Source organism: Quercus lobata, chromosome 6, assembly GCF_001633185.2.
Source record: "Quercus lobata isolate SW786 chromosome 6, ValleyOak3.0 Primary Assembly, whole genome shotgun sequence".
Taxonomy (NCBI): domain Eukaryota; kingdom Viridiplantae; phylum Streptophyta; class Magnoliopsida; order Fagales; family Fagaceae; genus Quercus; species Quercus lobata.
In genome coordinates this window covers 26,319,661-26,340,090 of record NC_044909.1, presented here as the reverse complement: position 1 = coordinate 26,340,090, position 20,430 = coordinate 26,319,661, and the positions used below count along the sequence as shown (strand labels likewise).

At 35.9% G+C, this 20,430-nt stretch overlaps 1 protein-coding gene across 2 annotated transcripts; it reads right to left on the bottom strand.

The window, feature by feature from the left end:
* Positions 1-554: 554 nt before the first annotated feature.
* LOC115950768 (probable magnesium transporter NIPA2) lies at positions 555-12,168 on the bottom strand. 2 transcript variants are annotated; one of them, XM_031068008.1, is made up of 9 exons: positions 11,821-12,168; positions 11,415-11,614; positions 11,153-11,209; positions 6,272-6,362; positions 5,963-6,123; positions 5,323-5,450; positions 5,098-5,235; positions 2,249-2,341; positions 555-922 (listed from the first exon to the last, which is right to left on the bottom strand). In XM_031068008.1, exons 2-9 carry the CDS (start codon positions 11,539-11,541, stop codon positions 755-757), a joined length of 963 nt encoding a protein of 320 aa, XP_030923868.1. In that variant the 5' UTR covers positions 11,542-11,614; positions 11,821-12,168; the 3' UTR covers positions 555-754. The 2 variants fall into 2 exon arrangements, with proteins under 2 accessions (XP_030923868.1, XP_030923867.1); XM_031068007.1 differs by having other exon boundaries at positions 561-922; positions 2,249-2,356.
* Between the last annotated feature and the right edge of the window lie 8,262 nt (positions 12,169-20,430).

Below are 20,430 nucleotides of genomic sequence, written 5' to 3'. Positions count from 1 at the left end.
AATTTTGAATCTAATTAAATTTGGATTCTTCAATTTGTACAGTCAATAATTCACTTGGTAGAAAATTAAAAATTATGTGGGACACGTGGCGCAAAATTGAGAATCCAATTAAAATCTAATTGAATTTTCTCTAAGATTTGACTATATATGTGTGTGTGTGTGTGAGAGAGAGAGAGAGAAATAGTGGATGTGAAAAAGTGTGAAAGAATATTTCTTGTTACTGAGAATCGTATAACATACCTACATGTACAGACATGCACAAACACATACGCACATATAGTCAAGTAAAATGGAAAAGACAATTGCATTCTAAGTTTCCAATGATCTACCTGTATAATTTTGTAAAAGCTCACCCCAGAACAATTATAATCTTTGGTGAACATTTTTCACATGCTAAAAGTCTATTCAGAGAAAGTAAAGAAAAATGATTTTTTTTTTTTTTTCCTCTCTTAAGTGTAACTATGGTAGAATCCCTAAAATTTTTAAGAAAACATGCAAATCTTCACAAAAATTATATTTTCCTTTTCCTTCCCCCCCCCCCCCTCTCTTTTTCCCTCCCCTCATTTCCCCCCAAAAACCAACGTTGCCATGTCACAAGCTTTACAACTAAGAAGTATCTTCTACTAAAAGCTTGTCCCCTGATTTTCCCTTCTCTGCATGACATCAAGCTTCTTTCAATTTCAAATACCTTTTGCCAAGGGGATACAGCCGAAAGATGTCCGTGGGCTGCTTGAATTGAAAACAAAAAATGTTTTTATCCAGAATTTGAACTGCGGTGGCTTGGGCTTGAAAAAACAGGGGGTTCCATAGGTGTAATATTACCCATATCCTTGGTTTTATGAAGGAGAAATGTCCCTGATAATATTGTGACAAAGCCACACAACTCAGTTGCAATTTGTGATGCATTTTGTGAGTCCCAATCCTGTAATCGTAACAAAACAGAGGAGAAATCAGAGTAATAACAATTTTTTTTTTTTTTTTTAAATTATTGGTAAGTTACACACCTGGCACTTACAAGGTGAGGAGGTGCTAGTTGAGCAAGAGTTCATTGGCCAAAGTAAGAATAGTAAAATATTATTTATATGTGTGTCTGTGTGCGAGTGCACACGCTTGCGTGTCCAACTATTGATCAACTTCACATTGAGTGAAAGAAAAATCCATTACCATCAATACTCTAAATATTGCAAAATCATTGACAAAAACTTCCAAACTTTTTCAAATGTTTCTATATATTTTTTTTTATTAGTCCATGTCACACAAACCCAATAGGTTTTTAACTTATAATCTCACTTTCCACTCATTCTTATAGAAGAAGGAACCTCCATTTGAGCATGAATTACAGTATAACCTTCTTTTCCCCTAACACATCTGCATTAAAGTTTCTCCAATGTAAATTTTTTTTTATCAATAAATAAAAAAGAGATACAGAAAAAGAAAACAGTTACCCAGGTACACAGGGAGCAGAAAAAGTATTAGAAATGAAGTTTTAATCATGCATGCTTAAATAAAGACAGATAGAAACTCTCATTTTTTTGCTAACAAGGTTATCTAGAACTTTTCGAGCACCTGACTATTCCCCCAAGTGTGTGAGCGCCCACCCCCCCCCCCCCCCCCCCCCCAAGTCCCACAAACACTATGTAATTACATGGAGGAATCCTTGAGGTGGCTCCAAGATTCTGGTTAGGGGTTTTGAACCCAGGACCTTGTGGGTTTCATGAGGCCTTATAAACCATTAGATCAACCCCTTGGGGTTCAAAGATTGAATAACTTGCATGACAGTAATTGGCAACAACAATTTGGCAGAATACAAGAATGTTGCATTTTAAGGGTTCCCTGTGCTTGGATGTAATCATGTAAAGTGAATACAGGAATGTCGTTCTTCTTTTTCTTATTTTGGGTATTATCTGTATGACTTATTATATTTACATGTAATCATTGACCAAATCTAAAGCCAGAGAAATTTTATATGATTAGTACTAATTATGGTTATAAATCATGAGGACCACTATCTGGATAATAAATTTTGACCATCATACATCGAACAAAACCATAGTGGCACCAGTTTTTTTCTACAAAATTACCAGATGCATTCTGAGATTTTATATCATCTAAGGACAACAGGATTCTTTTGAGGTAAAGAAGCATAAAGTTCAAAACATAAATGAATGGAATGTATTGAATCGCCATAAACATGATCAATTCTTTTTTTTATTTATTTTAATTTATTAATTTATTTTTTTAAAATCACCTTAAACATAATCATGCTGGCAAGAATGGTGAGAGATGTAAACATGACATAGTAAACTGGAGATACGACAGCAGTGTTGAAGGTATCCAGGGCCTGCAAAGATGGCATCTGATTAAGATTAAACATTCTCCTGATTCAGAATTAGAGAAGCTTTAAATAGACTAAAGATTGAACATCAGGCACAAAATAATAAATTTTCCAATTTTTGCGTACTTAGTAATGTAAAATTTCATTTAGAAGAGTGACAACCTGAGAATAATCCCAGCCAACATATAATTGGGACAAAAACAAATTAACCAAGTTAGAACCATATCAAATTAAACCCTAGAAGGATATCTTTGAACATGAACCATAAGCAAGTTACACAGCTTACCCAGTACACCAAATGCATGATAGACTCACAATGCCTTTGTTCAGAAAATATTAAAATTCCTGATCCTTTAAGCAAGTTACACAACTTACCCAGTCCTTTGTCCTGCCTAACAGCCAAATACAAAAACCCCACCCAACCATACAACACAAAATGGAATGATAAAAAATGCGTAGTTCAGTGTTAAATATTTCTATTTAAAATGGTTTACAACATATGTACTTAACATGTAAATAAGATATCTTCAAATTCCTGATCTCAGCAACTATCATGAAATTTGGGTCAGCTTAGCTATACCAAATCACAAAACATGAAGGAAGGCATTTATGCCATACAACTTATAGGAGTTGATTACTAAGAATCTAGGACAAAATAATGGAATTGAACATAACACTGATCTCCATCTCATTTGGAAAAAGATAAACATCATCACATGTAATCAAGTGCTGCTTTATTTTGGGAAGAACCATTGCTATAAACTTGATCATAGAGTGAAGAATTTTTTTTTTTTTTTGATAAATCATGCAGCAATTCAAAACTAATCTCTCTCTCTCATCAATGATTTATTTATTTTTGTAATACAAGTACTGAAAGAATTTATTTAAAAACAAAGCAATCCCAAGTAAACTGGGGATGTACCATGGGCACAAAACAATCAAGATCCCAAATTACAATGATCAAACAAATTAGGAAGGGAAAAACATGAATATGTTTGTAAATTTAAACTCCACTTGAGGAAATTATAAAAGAAAAAAGACTTAATCTCGAGAATAGACCGTTCACATCCATCAAAGCTTCTAGCATCATGCTCTTGCCAAATACACTAGATTATGCAATGTGACACAAAGCTCCAAATAGCTATATTGCCCTCAAATTGTGCCAAAAACTATTTATCATACTATCAAGCTATTAATTCACTACTATTGTACACTAGGAAAATGGAATACAAGGTCAGAATTAAAGAAAAGAGGGGGGGGGGGGGAATCTAAAACAAAAGATTATCTTTCTTATTTGCCAAAGAGCCCTAGCTTAAATGGAACCTCCTCCCATTGTGTGAGTAAGGTGGAGGGTGTAAAGTCATGGGTTCAAAACCTAGTGGGTGGGTGTGTGTAATTACCTATAAAAATAAATCTTTCTGATTCTCCTATGCAGGGTGCAGGTCCTTCATACACTACAATATGTTTTAGCATTTTGGTCTAGAGAGAGAGAGAGATAAGGAATCCTAAGGTGTGATGTCCTTAATTGACAGTTGTTTAGCTGTTTTATCTGAAAGTAGATTCTAAAGTATCTAGTTGGGAACAACAGGGACACATAAATCCACCCACCACATTTTTCAGAAAAAAGATACCTGAAAATGGCATTAAGAAAACCCAATAAGTAAATTCTTAAACCAAGAGCATTGAACACCATTCAAAGTTTCAAACAAAAATTGATTTTATTTTATTTTATTTTTTTCAATATGTGGGATGCAACTTTGAGGAAAGGGTGGATAAAGTGGGCTTATTTAATGTGATAAAAAATCTCAACGATGGCTAACAAATCGCTAAGATATGCAACTGCATCCATGGGAGCATATTCATTGCAGATTCCATATCCCATAGAGACATATGGATGATTTCCAGATATCCTGAGCATAGATGCAGATGGTGTACAATAACAACAAAACCTTAGTCCCAAATTTTTGGGACCGGCTATGGGACCTCAATAGATTAGTTATAGTTGGCTTACATGTATTCGTTTCCTTCTTTCTACTTTACCTGAAGTTAAACTCTCTTTTACTTCCCTAATTGATATGTCATTTTTTTATTACTTCTACTAATGTTATTTTTAGTCTTTCTATTCATTTTTTCATTCCCTCAACTTGGATAACTCACTCTTTCTTACAGGTGCATTAATCACTCTCCTCTAATAATGACCAAGTCAACTCAAGTGACTCTCCCTCATCTTTTCATCAATAGGGGCTACCTCTATCTTTAAGGATATTTCCTCATGAACCCGGCTATATTTTTTATGATTTGGATAGTGCACAACTCAGCAGTTTTCCATACGAGGGGAGGAGTTGCCATTTGAGGTAGAGTTCATTGACTACAAATTTGCAAGTTGAATGTCTTTTAGGCTACTCAGGAAAAAAAAAGTCTTTTAGGCTATGTTGACCTATGAAAAAAAAAAAGTAAAAGGGAAAAATGGTGTTTGACTAACCATTTCTTGCAGAGAAATCTTGGTGTTTCATAACTTATACACCAAACACACAAAAAAGACTTTTACCTGACTTGCATGTTTCATATATTAGTATAATTCACAATATCAGAAGTATCAAAAGAAAGCAAATGGGAGGAGCAGACAGATGACAGCTAATATCAGGTTTTGGCAATCAGGCATTATTTCTTAATAAAACAAAGAGAGTGTTATATAATATATAGCCAAGACAACATCAAGATCAGTTGTATATGCTTCGAAATTAAAAAGGTTGAAAGTTTACCTTGTTTAAGTAGTTGATCTGCAGAAGACAACACACTGCTACAACCACCGTGAAAAACCATGTCTGGAAGTAAATAAATTGATTCATTCCAGAAAATGTAAGCTTCAAACCAATCCCTAGTGCTTTCACACTCATAACCTATGGATGAAAAGTAAGAACATTAGAACTACAGGAAGTAGAATCAATGTTATAGCATGTAAAAACTTCAAAAGAGAATAAACAGACCGTAAGAGAGCCCATGAGAGAACAAATTCCAATGTAGACCACCATATGGGTTTGCCCATAGCGCGGTACATACCGAAACATGAGGACAGCAGCCAGAAGCACAACTATGCAAGCATAGACAATGAATCCTGTTGATAACAAAAAATTATTGTTTGTTTAGTCAATCCACAGCTGTCATACATCAGATGATACACATTCTCCAAATTATTACGTAATACCATTTTATTTGAGCTAGACTCATCAACTGAATAACATTTTACATCTAGCAATACCATATACATACTAGTAACACAGAATTTTATTCCAATGTAGTTTATTATAAATCAACATCTCCAACATTAATCAATAAAAAAATATTGATTTTCAAGGCTCGTATACATAGGTCCTACCACTTTTTAATAAATACAAGTCAGACTGATTTCCTGGTCCATTAAATCAAGAATAGCAAAAAGAAGCTTAAGATCTTCCTTTTGATTAAAAAGCCACCACCAGAAACCAAGCAGAAATATGAATATTTATATACTTCCTAAAAGTCATTTAGGGTTTTTTTTTTTTTTTGGGTGGGGTGGTGGGGTGGGGAGGGAGGAGGGGAATCAGACAATATAGAAACTGGGCAACTAAATTATAACTTCTCAAATACCTGGCTCTGTAGCTAGTTGCCACACTTCCTTAACAGAATGTATATTTCTCTCTTGAGGAGCATGCAAAACAATAGTTGTCGAGCCAACCACACAGAGAACACATCCAAGCACACCAAAGATATGCAATTTCTCCTCCAAAATAAAATGAGCTAGCACTGCACTGATTAGAGACATTTTCTTAGTTATATGCATGCACAGACCCACAAAGAATGGGCGGTTGCACAGAAAACAGACACATAATATAATAAGATATAAAAAGAATCAAAAGGCTGTTGAATTCACTGAATACAATGCTATCATAAACATACCTGAAGATAATACTTAAAGCTCCCAAGGGAGTTACAAGAATTGCAGGAGCATATGCATAAGCAGCGAAATTTGCTATCTCCCCAACAATCACTGTAAAAGAATAACAAATCATCACTAAAATGCATCAAATCTAAAGAAATAATTTCCTCAAGGACCCAAACACTAAAATGTAACAGGAAAAACATTACTTGAACCCAAATTATATGATTTTGTAGTGTCATTCAAAAGAAGATCCTAATGTTGTGGACTGTAGTACAGACATACAAACCCTGGGTGATGGCTTTTTCATAGCCAGCATCATTTTAGATAGCATACCAGAACCTTATAATAAAAGAGCTATTATATCACCTAAGCCAGTGCACTTTTACAGTCTATTACAATCCTATAGTAAACATTTTCTTTTAATTGAAAAAATCTTATTAAAGAAATAAGAAAGAATCAGGTATACCATAGTGTATTACTACATTATAATTTGTAATCTAAAGTTCATAAGGTAAGAAAATACAACAAAAAGGAAGAAGATTGAGACTTCCTAAAGCAGTATCCAATCATACAAGACCAAACCTACACTCAAACCTTTTATGCAACGCTAGTCCAGCTGGTTCAATAATACTCGTCAGCTCACAGTAAGAGCACGTAATGTCTATCTTTAATTTTTCCTCGTTCCCTTACACTGCCCTTGCACTTCAGGGTAACATACTGCACCTGTATTCTTAGGGTATTTTTGGTACATTAGAATGGTGATTATGAAAGGACTATGAATCAGTATTACTAGAATATAAGGAATTTTCCATGGAGTAACTATTCCTATCATCTTTTTGGTGGTGGTAACATTCAAATAGAACACTGAACATGTACAAGGAATGAATGACTTTTTCAATTTTCAGTTATGGGGAGGCAGAGAAGAAGCTAAAAGGCATGTGTCAAATGTAAAGTAGAGTGAGAGAGAGAGAGAGGTTCTGAATAGAACTACCATGAAAGGAGACTCAAATAAAATAAACTATTATAGCTATATGTTGGTTGAGGAAGAGGTGATTTTGGTAAATTGGAAAAGATATTATGAAATAAGTGAGTAGCTATTCAAAAGGAATAATAGCTCTTCCATTATGGAAAAAAAAAATCCTTTCCATTCACTTTGAAATAGATAGCAGCCATTGCATGATGAAGATTTACATTTTAGAAATCTAAAGTTTTACATGGTTCTATGTCATTTAAAATCTTTATGAAATACGGAATGGTAACTGATTCTAAATGAAATGGCACCATATTCTCTAGATTCCTGAAATTAATACCAATCTTCACAATGGTCCATTTCAAAGCAAAAAAAATGATCCTGATCTAGGTTGTATTCCTGAGTTCTGAAACCCCCCCCCCCCCCCTACCAAAAGTCAATTTCAAATATTAGAGCTCATCAAGACTAACCCGCCCCCCCAAATTCATCGTAAAAGGAGGGGCAAAAGTAAAATAACCGTAAGTATACACAGCATCATAATGTCTATAGCAGATCATAAATTCCCTCACAAGTATCATTCTAATGCCAATCCAAACATTGGACATTGCAATTCTTCTCATTCAAAAGATAGAACAGGGTTTTATCAAAACCCTGTTTGCTATTTCTCTCTTATTCCACAAAATGAGGAATGGCCACTAGAAACAAATCCCTAACTGCCTTGCTGCAAAGTACACCATCAAAAGATCAAGGACAAAATGATTTAAAGCATATATTTGACTACAATATTTCTTCTTACCTTGAAACCTATTTTTCCTTATCCTTTTGATATTAAAGAAGGGTAAGAGATCATATGTGCCACCTTGACCTCTTATTCTTTTCTTTTTTTTGATAAGACCTTGACCTCTTATTCAATGCTTATGAAAATAAGATTTCAGAGGGAATTCAATGATTGGGAGTTGGCGGATTCCTATTCCTTTCCTCATTTCATCCAAACCCGAATTCCTAGGGGTGGAGGTTGTGACAGACTTTGTTGGGACCTTAATGGCAGTGGGAAGTTCGATACTCAGTCCTTTTATCTTAAGATTCGTAATGCAGATCCTTCCACCTTCCCTTGGAAAGGAATTTGGAAAGTTAAGGTTCCTAAAATGGTGGCTTTTTTTACATGGACTGCAGCCCATGGTCAGATTCTAACTTTGGATAATCTTATGCTCCGTGGTTGCCCTTTAGCAAATCGTTGTTGTTTGTGCTGTAGCAATGCGGAGTTTGTGGATCACCTGTTACTTTTCTGTCCGATAGCTCATTCTTTGTGGATGCATATGTTTCGGTTGTTTGGGATCGAATGGGTCATGCTAGGTTCAGTTGTGGACTTATTATTTTGTTGGTATCATTGGCTTGGGAAGCATAGCTCTGATATTTGGGATTTGGTTCTAGGTTGTTTAATGTGGACTATTTGGGCTGAACGGAATTGACGGTCTTTTGAGGATAAGGAGAAAACTGTTGTTCATTTATTAGAGTATTGCCAGCGGACACTCTTTGATTGGTCTAGATGTTGGGGTTATTTGGATTGTTCTACCCTTTTGGGTTTTCTTTCATCTATTAGAATAGATTAGGGGTTGCTCCTGTTTTTTTAGTTTTTTTTTCCTTTGTTCACTACCGTAAACCCTTTGTGTTTTTCTTGCTACTCTTTTATTAATAATATTCTCTTCTTACTTATCAAAAAATAAAAGAAAATAAGATCAGCAAGCTTCTATTCCTAAACCAAACTTCATAATCTACTCACCCCTCAAAGAGTTTCTTTCTGTGTGGCTTGGGGAAAAATTCTCACTTATGAATAGGGGAGTCCATGGGTTGGTTAGGGAAGCAGGCGGTTTGGATTCAAACAAATGTGGCGGGTGGGTCAGGTTTCTAGGTGGCTTGGACACCCCTACCTATGAGAATCTCATCAAGAAAGGATTTTCTATGGTGAGCTGCTGTTGTATGTGCTGTTGTAGATGGATCACCTCTTGATTCCCTGTAGCATGAATTTTGAGTTATGAAGCTTTCTTTTTAGGATGTTTGGGGTTCAGTTGGTTTTACTGGAGAAAGTTCTTGATTTATTATATAGGTGGCAATGTTGTGGACCAAATTTGGATATGTGGAATCTAATTCCTTCATCTTTGATGTGGACTATATGGAGGGAATGAAATTAGCATATTTTTGAAGATGTGGAGTGCACGTCATCTCAATTGCAAGCATCTTTCATTAGTTCTCTTTATGAGTGGTCTTTTGTATGTAGAAATTTTTCCCATTGAAATTCGTTAGGCCACTTTGTATTTATTTTCACAACATAGTCCCATTTCAATAATATTTTTTTTACCTTCAAAGAAAAAAATAATAATCTCTTCACATTGATCCTCAACAAAAAGGTTTCGAGCAAAGTTTCACTGTAGATTATTTATTTCTTGACTTCTGAATATGTCAATGTTGTATGGTCAGTGAAACAGACATCTAGTGTCAGGCAAAAAGAGTAACTAAAATGAATGAGCATATGTTGCAAACTTCAGTAAAATGTCACTACTACCCAACTGGGGAGAAATGTAGGAAAGTCTTTTAAGGTTCAACCGAAATACCTTATAAAACTTCAACGAGAATGTTTCAACTCTATTAATTGATATAATGAAGTTGCTCAAAAAGTACTAAATTACTTTTTGCATGAAAGCAAGCTCATTTCTTCCCAAAGCCTTTGCACAATTTTAAGACAAAAACTAACCTTGAATCAAAAGACTAAGCTTGAGTGTAGACTACAGCTTGAGTATCGCATCATACTATAGGCAATTCTAGTTCTTGGATTCAAAAGCTTGAGATGCTAACTAGGACTCAAAAGAGTATAAAATACTTACATCTTTGAAACTGTTGCAATAAAAAGGATGAAATAGCAAGATGAAACCTACATCTCAACCACTTGAGATCAGATACACTTAACTCTGTCTCTGTTCACCATTCAGCTCTTTCTAGCTTCATGTCCTAATGTTACATCATTAAGAATGCCTTCTAATATAAAATTGCAAATTTGTTTGGTATTCATATTCATACTAGTATAAAAGGTTTTAAAGATTACTAGCTTCCTTCATACTCTTAAAGTGCAAAAGGTTTTAATGATTACTAGTTTCCTTAAAAAATTAAAATTAAAATTACAAAATAATAATAAAAAAATCCTTACTCCGAGAGAGGGAAGAATTGATCAAATTTCAAACACTTTCATGAAATAAATTGGCTTGTAAGCTTCAACACAGAAGAGAAAAGATTACAGTGAATACTACAAAGAAGTGAAGAACCATGTGAATGGCTTATCCAAAATATGATATTTAATTAATCCCCCCATCCTATTTTATTTTGCTATCCTAGAGAATCTCTTCTCAAAGAAAAAGCATATGAATCGTCTTTGAAATAAAAGGTTACCATTTCCAAAATTATCCTTCTCAATTGAAATACAAATAAAACAAAAGGTAAATGAGTATAAACTTTCAAATAAAATAGATGGTAGGTTAGCTAGTTCCCAAAAAAGAAAAGAAAAAGGTAGGTCGATATATATTTTTTTAATTGGTAAATTAGTAAATTATTCATGCACTTGGTTCGTTTTAAACCCACAACCTCACTCTCCACCTTGCTCTAATTAGGGGATGAGGTGCAATTTGATCTAAAGCTCATTGGCTATGAATATTGTGTGCATTAACTTTTCAAAATGGACAAATATTTTAGGACATCCCGAAATGGAAGAGTGAATAGATAAAATGGGACTGAAGGAGCATAACTCAATAGTCAAAAATAACAACAGAATACCCAAGAAATAAATTTTAAAAAATAAAAAATAAAAACATAAACTTCATTTCTGTTCCAAAAGTGAAAATTACACAAGGTTCATTGAAATACAAGTATAAGAATTACTTACTAGTTAACATTCCAGCCCACCACCAAGGTTCAGACAAGTACGAATACCCTCCCGATCCTGATTATTTTAGAGCCAAGCATTCAGTAATACTTATCAACTAATAATCTAATTACTCTAAAACAACAACAGTATTGATTCAATAGTCAGTACAAATGGTAGTTATAAGTGAAAAAAATAGCAAAATTTACACATAAATATATATATATATATATATATTTAAATTTAATTTTTGGGGTAATAAAAATAAAAATAAAAGGAGAACCTGCTCTGGTTCCTGTAGTTCCTGCCTTTTTAAGACCTTTCTTCTTGATTATAAAACTAGTCCCAATGAAAACGCTTGATGAAACGGCCAAAACAAGTCCGTGAACATTGTCAGATGATATCCCCATTGAACAGAAAAGAGCAGCTAAATTATATGTATGTATTTAAACTTTGGAGGGCCAAGAAATCAAATCCAAGTTCCTACAATCATCAAATCCGATAAAAAGCCAATCACAAACTCAATTCTAAATACAAAAAAAAAGATAATGTTCATGTATAAATGTCATAGATTAATATGAAAAAAGTAATCAGATCAGACTTTTTTTTTTTTTTTTAATAATATATTTAGCCAAAAATAAAAATTAAAAGAAAAAAATTGTGAATCTAGATAGAAGAACCATACATACCTTCTTGGCCCACTGCTAAATGGGGATGGGGCTAAAATCTCACGAGACCATCATTTTAAGAAAATGTTAATTTAGTTGCTTTGATTCAAGAGAGAGAATTGTTTGTTTGATTTCTGGGACAAGGTGCAGATGATGATGATGTTAGGTAATATAATGTATGGTTTTAGGATGCGTTGATGTACAGACAGAAAGAGGTGTGTGTGTGTGTTCACTGTTTGGGGATTGGAGGCGCAGAGATGCAACGGTAAGTCCGTTACATTTACGTCTCAGAAACGAATGGAAAACAGCACCCACAATTTAAGATGGCCTCCGCATCCCGCGTTCACTCTTCATTCTTCCACCCTCAAAATAATTTAAATTTCATTACTGTTATGAGCAATGCTACGGACACAAACTAATTTATAATAGTTTTACAAATTACTGATATGACTTTAGTAATTTTCAAATAACTATTGGTAAACATAAATGTGATGTTAGTGGTGGACCCATATTAGAATTAATAAGAATTTGCCACGTCAATGATTTGTAAAAATATTGTAAAATAGGTTGTAATTGTAGCATTACTCTACTATTATAATGCCCGTTGCATTTTTACCCCTATTTCCCATTATGTCTATTTAAATTATCTCTCTCTTCAATTATTATTTTCTGTGTTGAAGTTATACAACTATTAAATTTAACACCTTACAATTTACACTTTCAAAAAGAATTTACGAAGTACTAATTTTTTTTAATAAATAACTTTTTTTATTTTATTTTTTTAAGTTTCAACCTATGATGTCTGCTCCTAATAATAACTCTTTATTATCAGACCAAGAGACCAATCAGTTTTTGGTATAAGCGAGAATTGAACCCCAGATTTCTTATTCAACTGCTCGTGACTTTACCAATTGGGCAAACTGGAACTCATTTTTAATAAATAACTTCATTGAAGAAGAAAGGGGGAATTTTTTATTTATTTTAAATTAAGTCCACAAAATTGTGGATTTGCCCCTATCTCATTCCTGAAGAAAAAAGCGAGAGTTCAAGACAAAAAAGGAAGGGGATCAAACCCTTCCACCATAACAATAGGGCCTAGCAATGTTGTGGATAACAAAATCAATTTCTCAAAATGTATGACCAACAAACCCTCAAAAAATGTATTAAGGATTGACACTGGAGTGTCTCCAGTGTTAGCAAGCCCAATCTAATGCTAAGTCAACCTAGATGTATTTTTTGAAGTCCAATAATAAGCCCATTATTTTTGAACGAATTTCAGAAGTTATTTAAGCTATTTTGTCTAAGAAGTCAAATAGTTTTTAATCAGTAATTCTATGGAATTTATCAGACTTTATGTTTTAGTTCACCTAGGCAAACCAGTCATTTATTTTGTTTCTGGTTCCCATGAGTCTTGTTTAAGTTTTGTCTAGAAATTTAAAGTTCTATTTGCTAATTTTGTTCTCCCACATTTAAAGGGTTGTTCTAAGCTTGTACAGTCACTATAGACACCTCATTTTGTACTTTTTACGACTCGAGCCCTCGTTCCCCAATGACAATTACACTAGAAGGTCTAAGGCTAGTTATGGAAACTCTTTAGTTGAAAGATGCTTTTGGAAGAAAGTAAAACCTGGCAAGAACCCTAAGGGTGCGTACGCGGCCTTGAGCCTGCGTACGCATCCTTAATCCCATGCGTAAGCAGCCACGAGCATGTGTACGTAGCTAGGGTTTAAGGATTTTTGTAAGGAAAGTTTTTTACTCAAAATTGTGGTAAAGGCAATCCCACATCGCTTGGAGTTGCCTCCACCCCTTCTTTTTGAACACTATAAAAAGGCCCCATGACCATTTTCCCAAAAACACACAGAATCAACTCCAAAAAAGTGATTCAAGAGAAGCTTTTTACTTTGAAAAGCATTATAAACTAAAAGTTTCTTGCCTTGGACTTATTTTAGTCCAAAGCCTTCTAGTTAAAATTACTAACCCTCTAGGTATTTTGTTTTGTAGATTGACTGAGGGGAACAATCAAAATCAAGCTTTAGAAGCTTTTATGTGAGGTACTTGTTCTTGCTTTTATCTCTTTCCATTATTGTTTTTATGTCTGTTTTTTTGCTTTAATCTTCTTCTGTGTAGTTTAGGTTTACAACTTTGATAAATAGAAAGCATGCTAGGTTGTTTAGGTTAGGTTTTGATTGGAGTTGCATGTTGCATTTCTGGGTAAGGATGCGTATGCAAGCTCGTGCGCATGTGTGCAACTTCATGACCCTGAATGCGTACACAAGCTTAACCCAGAAACTCAAATTTTTTTGTGTGGGTGCAAGCCTGTGCCAAGTTGGTCTCTAATCGTGGAAAGTATACCTTTGTCTAGGGTGCACCAGGTGGAGGGTGAAAATGGAGTCGCCACCTAGATTAGGTTTGGGAACCATATACATAGCACCCTTGTGGAAGGACTGATCTTTACTAGAGTGCATGTCTGGAGTTTAGGTATGGGATAAGAAGGAACCCAACCCCACCCCACCCGTAGGTCGGCCTCCACTCATTGTGTTCCAAATCCTAATCCCATCAAAGGGTCTTTTAATAGGCTATTCTAAACTCACATAGACACACACACTAACATGCATCTAAACACATAACACGACATATCATCCCAAAAACCTATCATTCATCTATCATAGAATCCTGTTTCAATTATCTAAAGGTAAAAAAACATATAAAGGCAGTAACATTGCATTAGACAAGCAAATGAGCATGGCATCATAACATCTTGTACATTACACCAGCTAAGGCATGTGAGAGAGCTGACGTGGCTGGATCCAGACCCTGCACGTGGGCTAGCTATGAGGGAAGGAAGGGAAACGTTGGCTGAAGAAGAGGATATTTGGCTTGTGCCAACGGCATGACTACCTTGGGGAAGAGTGAGATTTGCACCTGACATAGACACACAACACTTGCACAAAAGGGAGATAGCAACCCCTATGGTCAGATGCTATGGAGCACTTCTTATTGGTTGATTTTGTGTTAGACCACTGTTGAGGACACGTGCATCACTCCTAGCTTCCCTGATGTCCTTTTCCTTGTTTATGGCTTGCTCCTCATGTAGTAGCAGAGCCACCCTCTGTTCCACTTCCCTGACATTGGCGAGTTTTCTCTCCTCTAACCATAGTATAGTACAATAGATGTATTAGGAAATGGGCGAATAAGGGTTTGACATCTATCTTAATGTACCTCACAACATTCCTCGTACTATAAGAGGAACATGTTATTGAACAATTAGGCTAAGGACCTAGAGAAAACAAGAAAAGGAGCAGAAAATTTGGGTAGGAAAGTTAGGTAAAGAGAAAAAGGCTTTCTTTGGGAAGAACATCACCACTGTATAAAGACTTTTGATTTTCACATAATAGAGAGCTCTAAAGAGTGAAGGACATTCTTTCCATGCTCACTCGTGGTTTTTCATCCTTTCCAAAGGGTTTTCCACGTATTTTTCCACGTATTCTTTACTTTCCATGTTATGCTTTCCATTTCTCTCGATATTAAAGTGTTAAAGTTTTCATTTTCATTGTTCTTAAGCTTTTTCACTTAAATGTACTATTAGACGCATCACCCATTCTCTTACATAGTTTTGATAGTCTAACTTGCACGTACATTTTTGGCGACTCCGCTAGGGATAATCTCTAGTTATTTTCCCTTTAGTTATATTTTGGTTGTTCTCTCTTTGATCATATATTTGGTTGTCTTTCTCCCTGGCTATTCAATGCCTCCGAGAAAGAAGAACACAGCTGCTCAGGCTGGTTTAGGTGAAGACCAGCAAGTAAGTAAGCGTGGACCATGTTTCCATGCACACTAAGGGTATAGAATTGTTTGAGGAGGTCAAATACCCCAACAATAGGGACCTTGTGGCAGCCATTAAGGACTTTCAACGTGCTCAGGCCACTATGTGGGTAGAGTTACAGTTCTTACGCCAAAGGACATCCACCCCTCAGACCCCACAAGAAGTCCAAGCACCTCAAGGAAAGATCAAAAGGTTGAATCTTGTTCCACCTCAGAACCAAAATTCGTTTCTCAATTAGAGGGCACCCCCACAGCCCGAGGGATCTTAAGCATCTCCCTACCTAACTAAGGAGGATGTCACAACCATGTTACTTTCGAGGCTAGAAAGGCGGAGAGTTCTACTTACATTGACACGAGACCTCCTTATCCTAAGGAAATGTTTAGGAAACTCTATCCTATTAACTACACACATCCTATCATTAATAGTATGATGGTATGATTAGGAATGCTAGAGAGCATATTAGGAGGTATGTGGATGCTTTGACAGCTCACTCTCATGACCATGAGTTAAGACTCAGGGAGTTTTCCAAGTCCTTGGAAGGTCAAGCCTTTACTTGGTATACTAGCCTTTTACAAGAATCAGTCTTGAGTTAGAATGATATAGCTACCCAGTTCATGAAGAAATTCTTTGCTTTGGATGAAAAACTTACTCTGTTAGATTTGCGGCAAGAGAGGCAGAGGATCTCTGAGGGGTTACTGGACTACATCCATAGGTTTAGGGACCTTTCTTTGATATGATATGATCTCGTAGATGAGGAAAGATTGGTAGATATTTGCATTGTTGGTATGTTGTATGAGTACCACCCTTACTTGGAGAACTTGCAAATCCTAAGTTTCACAAGGCTAGTGGAAGCATCTAGGAGAACAAGCATGTTGGTGAGAAAACCTATCAAAAGCTCAACTGCATAAGCCATGAGCACTCCTAAACATTCTTGGAAGCAAGAAAGTAAAAATACAGAAGTAGTTGTGGTAGAAGAGACAAAGAAGGTTACCAAAGACAAGAAGAGTGAGAGAAATGGTATTCCTCCCCCTTTTTTTGTCTCAACAAAAGAGCTATACAACATCTTAGAGGCTTGGGTGAAGGATGGCGTGGTGGTCTTGCTAGAGTGCAAATGTAAGCCAACAGAGGAGGAAAAGCAAGGTGCGCTTTACTGTAGGTATCACAGAAGGAGTGACCACTACACCATGGATTGCTACGCTATGAGAAACATCTTCCATGAAAATGTGGCCAAGTGTGATTTGGTTATCAAGAATGGGAAGTGTACAGACCAAAGGATGCATAGACCTAAGGTAGCGATAACCTCTTTCATAGGTTGTGAGGACCCAATAGAAGAAGAGGCTGGGAGCTTAGCCAGAAATAGTGCTGCATTGCCGCCGTTACAAAATGAAGAGATGGCATTAAGAATCCAATAGGATGATAAGGTTCATTCGTTTCTTGAAGGAATAGGTCTCAGACCGTTGGCTAGAAGGGAGGTAGCACAGGTCTTGCCTTGAGTAGTGAAAAGAAGCTAGGGAGTGGCTGCTTCCGAGGAAAGCCTATTGCATGTAGCATATCAAGAAATTAGGGAATCAATGACTTTCTTTGCCAGGGACTTAGCCAACCGAGCAGTTGATGGTGAAAGAACCTTGTATGTCACCGCTTTCTTGGGAGCCTCTCAAATCAAGAGGGCTTTAGTGGATACTGGTGCTTCCACCAATATCTTGCCCCTCTCGACTTTGGATGCCTTAGGTATCCCACGAGAAAGGATCATTTGAGAACTGCTTCAAGTGGCAGGGATAGGGGCGTTGTAGCAATGCACTTTGGAACATATGTCCTTGGATTTGAGGGTAGGACCTATTAGGGCACGTACTCTTATGCATGTAATGGATGGTGATACTTCATACCACATTATTATAGGCCACCCATGACTCAAAGCACATAAAGTTATGGCTTCTACGTATCACCAATGCGTAAAGGCTGTTTGGGGAGGTAGACTTGTGACCATTGAGGCTACTGGAATGCCTTATGACAGAGTAGAACTCCACTATGCAGAGGCAGCTTTGTATAAAGAGTTTGAACTTGAGGGAGAAAACATGATCCCTCCTTTCAATGTCATTGTCTTAGAAAGGGAGGAAAAAGATTATGGAGAAGTTGTAGAGCCTGAGAGGCCCTTGAAGATGAAGAGGATCACCAAGCCTGATGGCAAGGTGGTATATGAGTTTTAATGGTCAAAAGAAGGGGGTCGGGAGAATGGCGGGCCTAACCCTTTTAGCCTTACTCAACAGCCAAAATGGGAGCATGTAGCTGAAGAACCGTTGAGAGAAACCCTTGATTGTATGAACAACGTTGTCAAGACTGTCCAAGAAGAACTTGTTAAGGTCAATCTCAGCGAGGGAGAAGAAGAAAGAATGGTCAAGATAAGCAAAGGTTTACTAGAAGAAGAAAAGAGAAGGTTGATATCTTTGTTAAGGGAATACAAAGATGTTGTCGCCTGGAAATATGAAGAAATGCCAGGCTTGGATCTTAAGTTGGTGACACACAAGTTGAGTGTTGATCCCAAGGCCAAGCCTATGAAGCAACCAACTAGGAAGTATCACTTGGATGTTAAAGAAAAGATCAAGGTCGAGGTGGACAAGCTTTTGAAAGTAGGGTCCATAGAGGAGATCAAGTGTCTAGAATGGTTAGCCAACCTAGTTCCCGTGAAGAAGAAAGGCGGGCAAATAAGGATATGTGTGGACTTCAAAGATCTTAACAAGACCTGTCCAAAAGATGAGTTCCTACTACCCAATGTTGACATCTTAGTGGATGTAGTTGCTGGTCATGAACACTTCTCCTTTAAGGATGGTTACAGTGGTTACAACCAGATCTTCATGGAGATAGCAGATGCTCAAAAAATCGCCTTCAAGACACCTTTCAGGAATTACTACTACAAGATGATGCCTTTCGAACTGAAGAATGCTGGTGCTACCTCTCAGAGAACCATAACCTTGATTTTTGGTGACATGTTACACAAGCAGGTGGAGGATTATGTCAATGATCTAGTGGTAAAAGCGAAGCACCTAGTTGAGCATTTATTACACTTAAGACAAGTTTTTGAAAGTTGTAGGGAGTATAACTTGAGGATGAACCCTTTAAAGTGTGCCTTTGGGGTATCCTTAGGGAAGTTCCTAGGGTTCCTTGTCCACCAAAGAGGGATTCATTTAGATCCCACTAAAGCTAAGGCAATAGATGCTCTCACCCAGCCAGCAACCCTAAAGGAGTTAAAGAGCTTCGTGGGAAAAGTGTCCTACCTGAGAAGGTTCATTCTAGGGATGGCTCATCTACATTCCAAGGATGGGGAATAGGAGTGGTGTTGAAGTCACCAGAGGAAGAACACGCTAATAAGTGCAATTTTTACATGATTTTTATTATCCTCTTATTTATTAAAATTGTTAGTTTTCCTTTATTTCTTTTGATTTGATTTGATTTTTATTTATATTTATCTATTCATTTGTGCTTTGAGGGAATGAGAAGATTTCAGATTAATCTACAAGGGCTTTACATACAAAGTGGGGCTAGGCCAATTGAATCAAGTCAACTTACATCCAGCCAGGCATGAATTCAAGAGAAGATGAACCCAATTAAATTTAAGTCCAACTGGAGCAAGGAATCAAAGGAAATTTGCACCAAATCCAAGTCCAATTCGGATTAGGATTCCAGCCTGCATATTAGTTAGTATTTTCAGCATAACTTTGGGCTCAGATGTCCAATCGAGATGATTCAAGTTGGGCTGGAAATTTAATTTAAAGGGCTACAACTTTGTAGTTTACCAAAAGCCTGAATTATGAAGTTAAATGGGCCAAAATAGTCGGTTAAGTGAAGCCTAAAAATCTGGGATTTTCTCCAAATGGGAATTCAACTTGTAATAGGATTCCTTTACCTATTTAAAGGCTCTTTAGGGCAAAAATTCAGTTTGCCGCATTGAAGTATTTTTTTTTTTGGGAGTCTTTCTGAAGAGGAGGATCTGAGGACAAAGGCGAGAGCTTCATGTTGATCAACCAATTCCCATGAAACACATAAGTTTTATTTGTTTTCTTTTCAATTTTATTATGAACTAAATTTTATTTTCTAGAGCATTGATGTAGTCTAGCAATGAATACACAATTTATATTCTGAGTTATTTTATTTTTAATATTTCCATGATTGAGTGTTTAATTCTTATACTTAATGCTTACTATTTATTTTACGAATTATTGTTTGATCAATTGAATTACAATGAAACTGAGAGGTGATTTGTTATTTTAGTTCTAGAATTAAACACCATTAGTTGAGCTAAAGTAGAGATGCTTTACTGTGATTTGTGTGATTTTTCAGAAAATTCAAACTACGTAATGAGTCTCCAGTTAATTAAATTCGCATAGAGATATGGAATTGTTAGTTGAAGATATTTTTGATATTATTTGAGAGAAGATATTGAATAGTTGAGGAATTTTTAATCATCAACTGGAGATTATTAGAATTTAATAATTAGGAAGAATAAATTGTGTGGGATTTGTTAGGTGAAATCAATTGCTTTAGATCTATTCTTATCATATTTTTTTTACACTTTTAGATTCTTACGCTTTGTTAATTTTTTTTTTCCGTAGATTTATTTTTATTAAATAGTTTAATTTAATTTAGATAGTAGAACGTTCCTTTTATTTTCGATTTTCCAAATAGTAATTAATTTAGTGAATTTTGGTATTCAATAACATAGTTAATCCCTGTGGGTTCGACATTTGTTTTCTAAAAACACTTTACTACTTGTTACGATTCTGTGCGCTTGCAGATTATTTTACGCGAACACATGC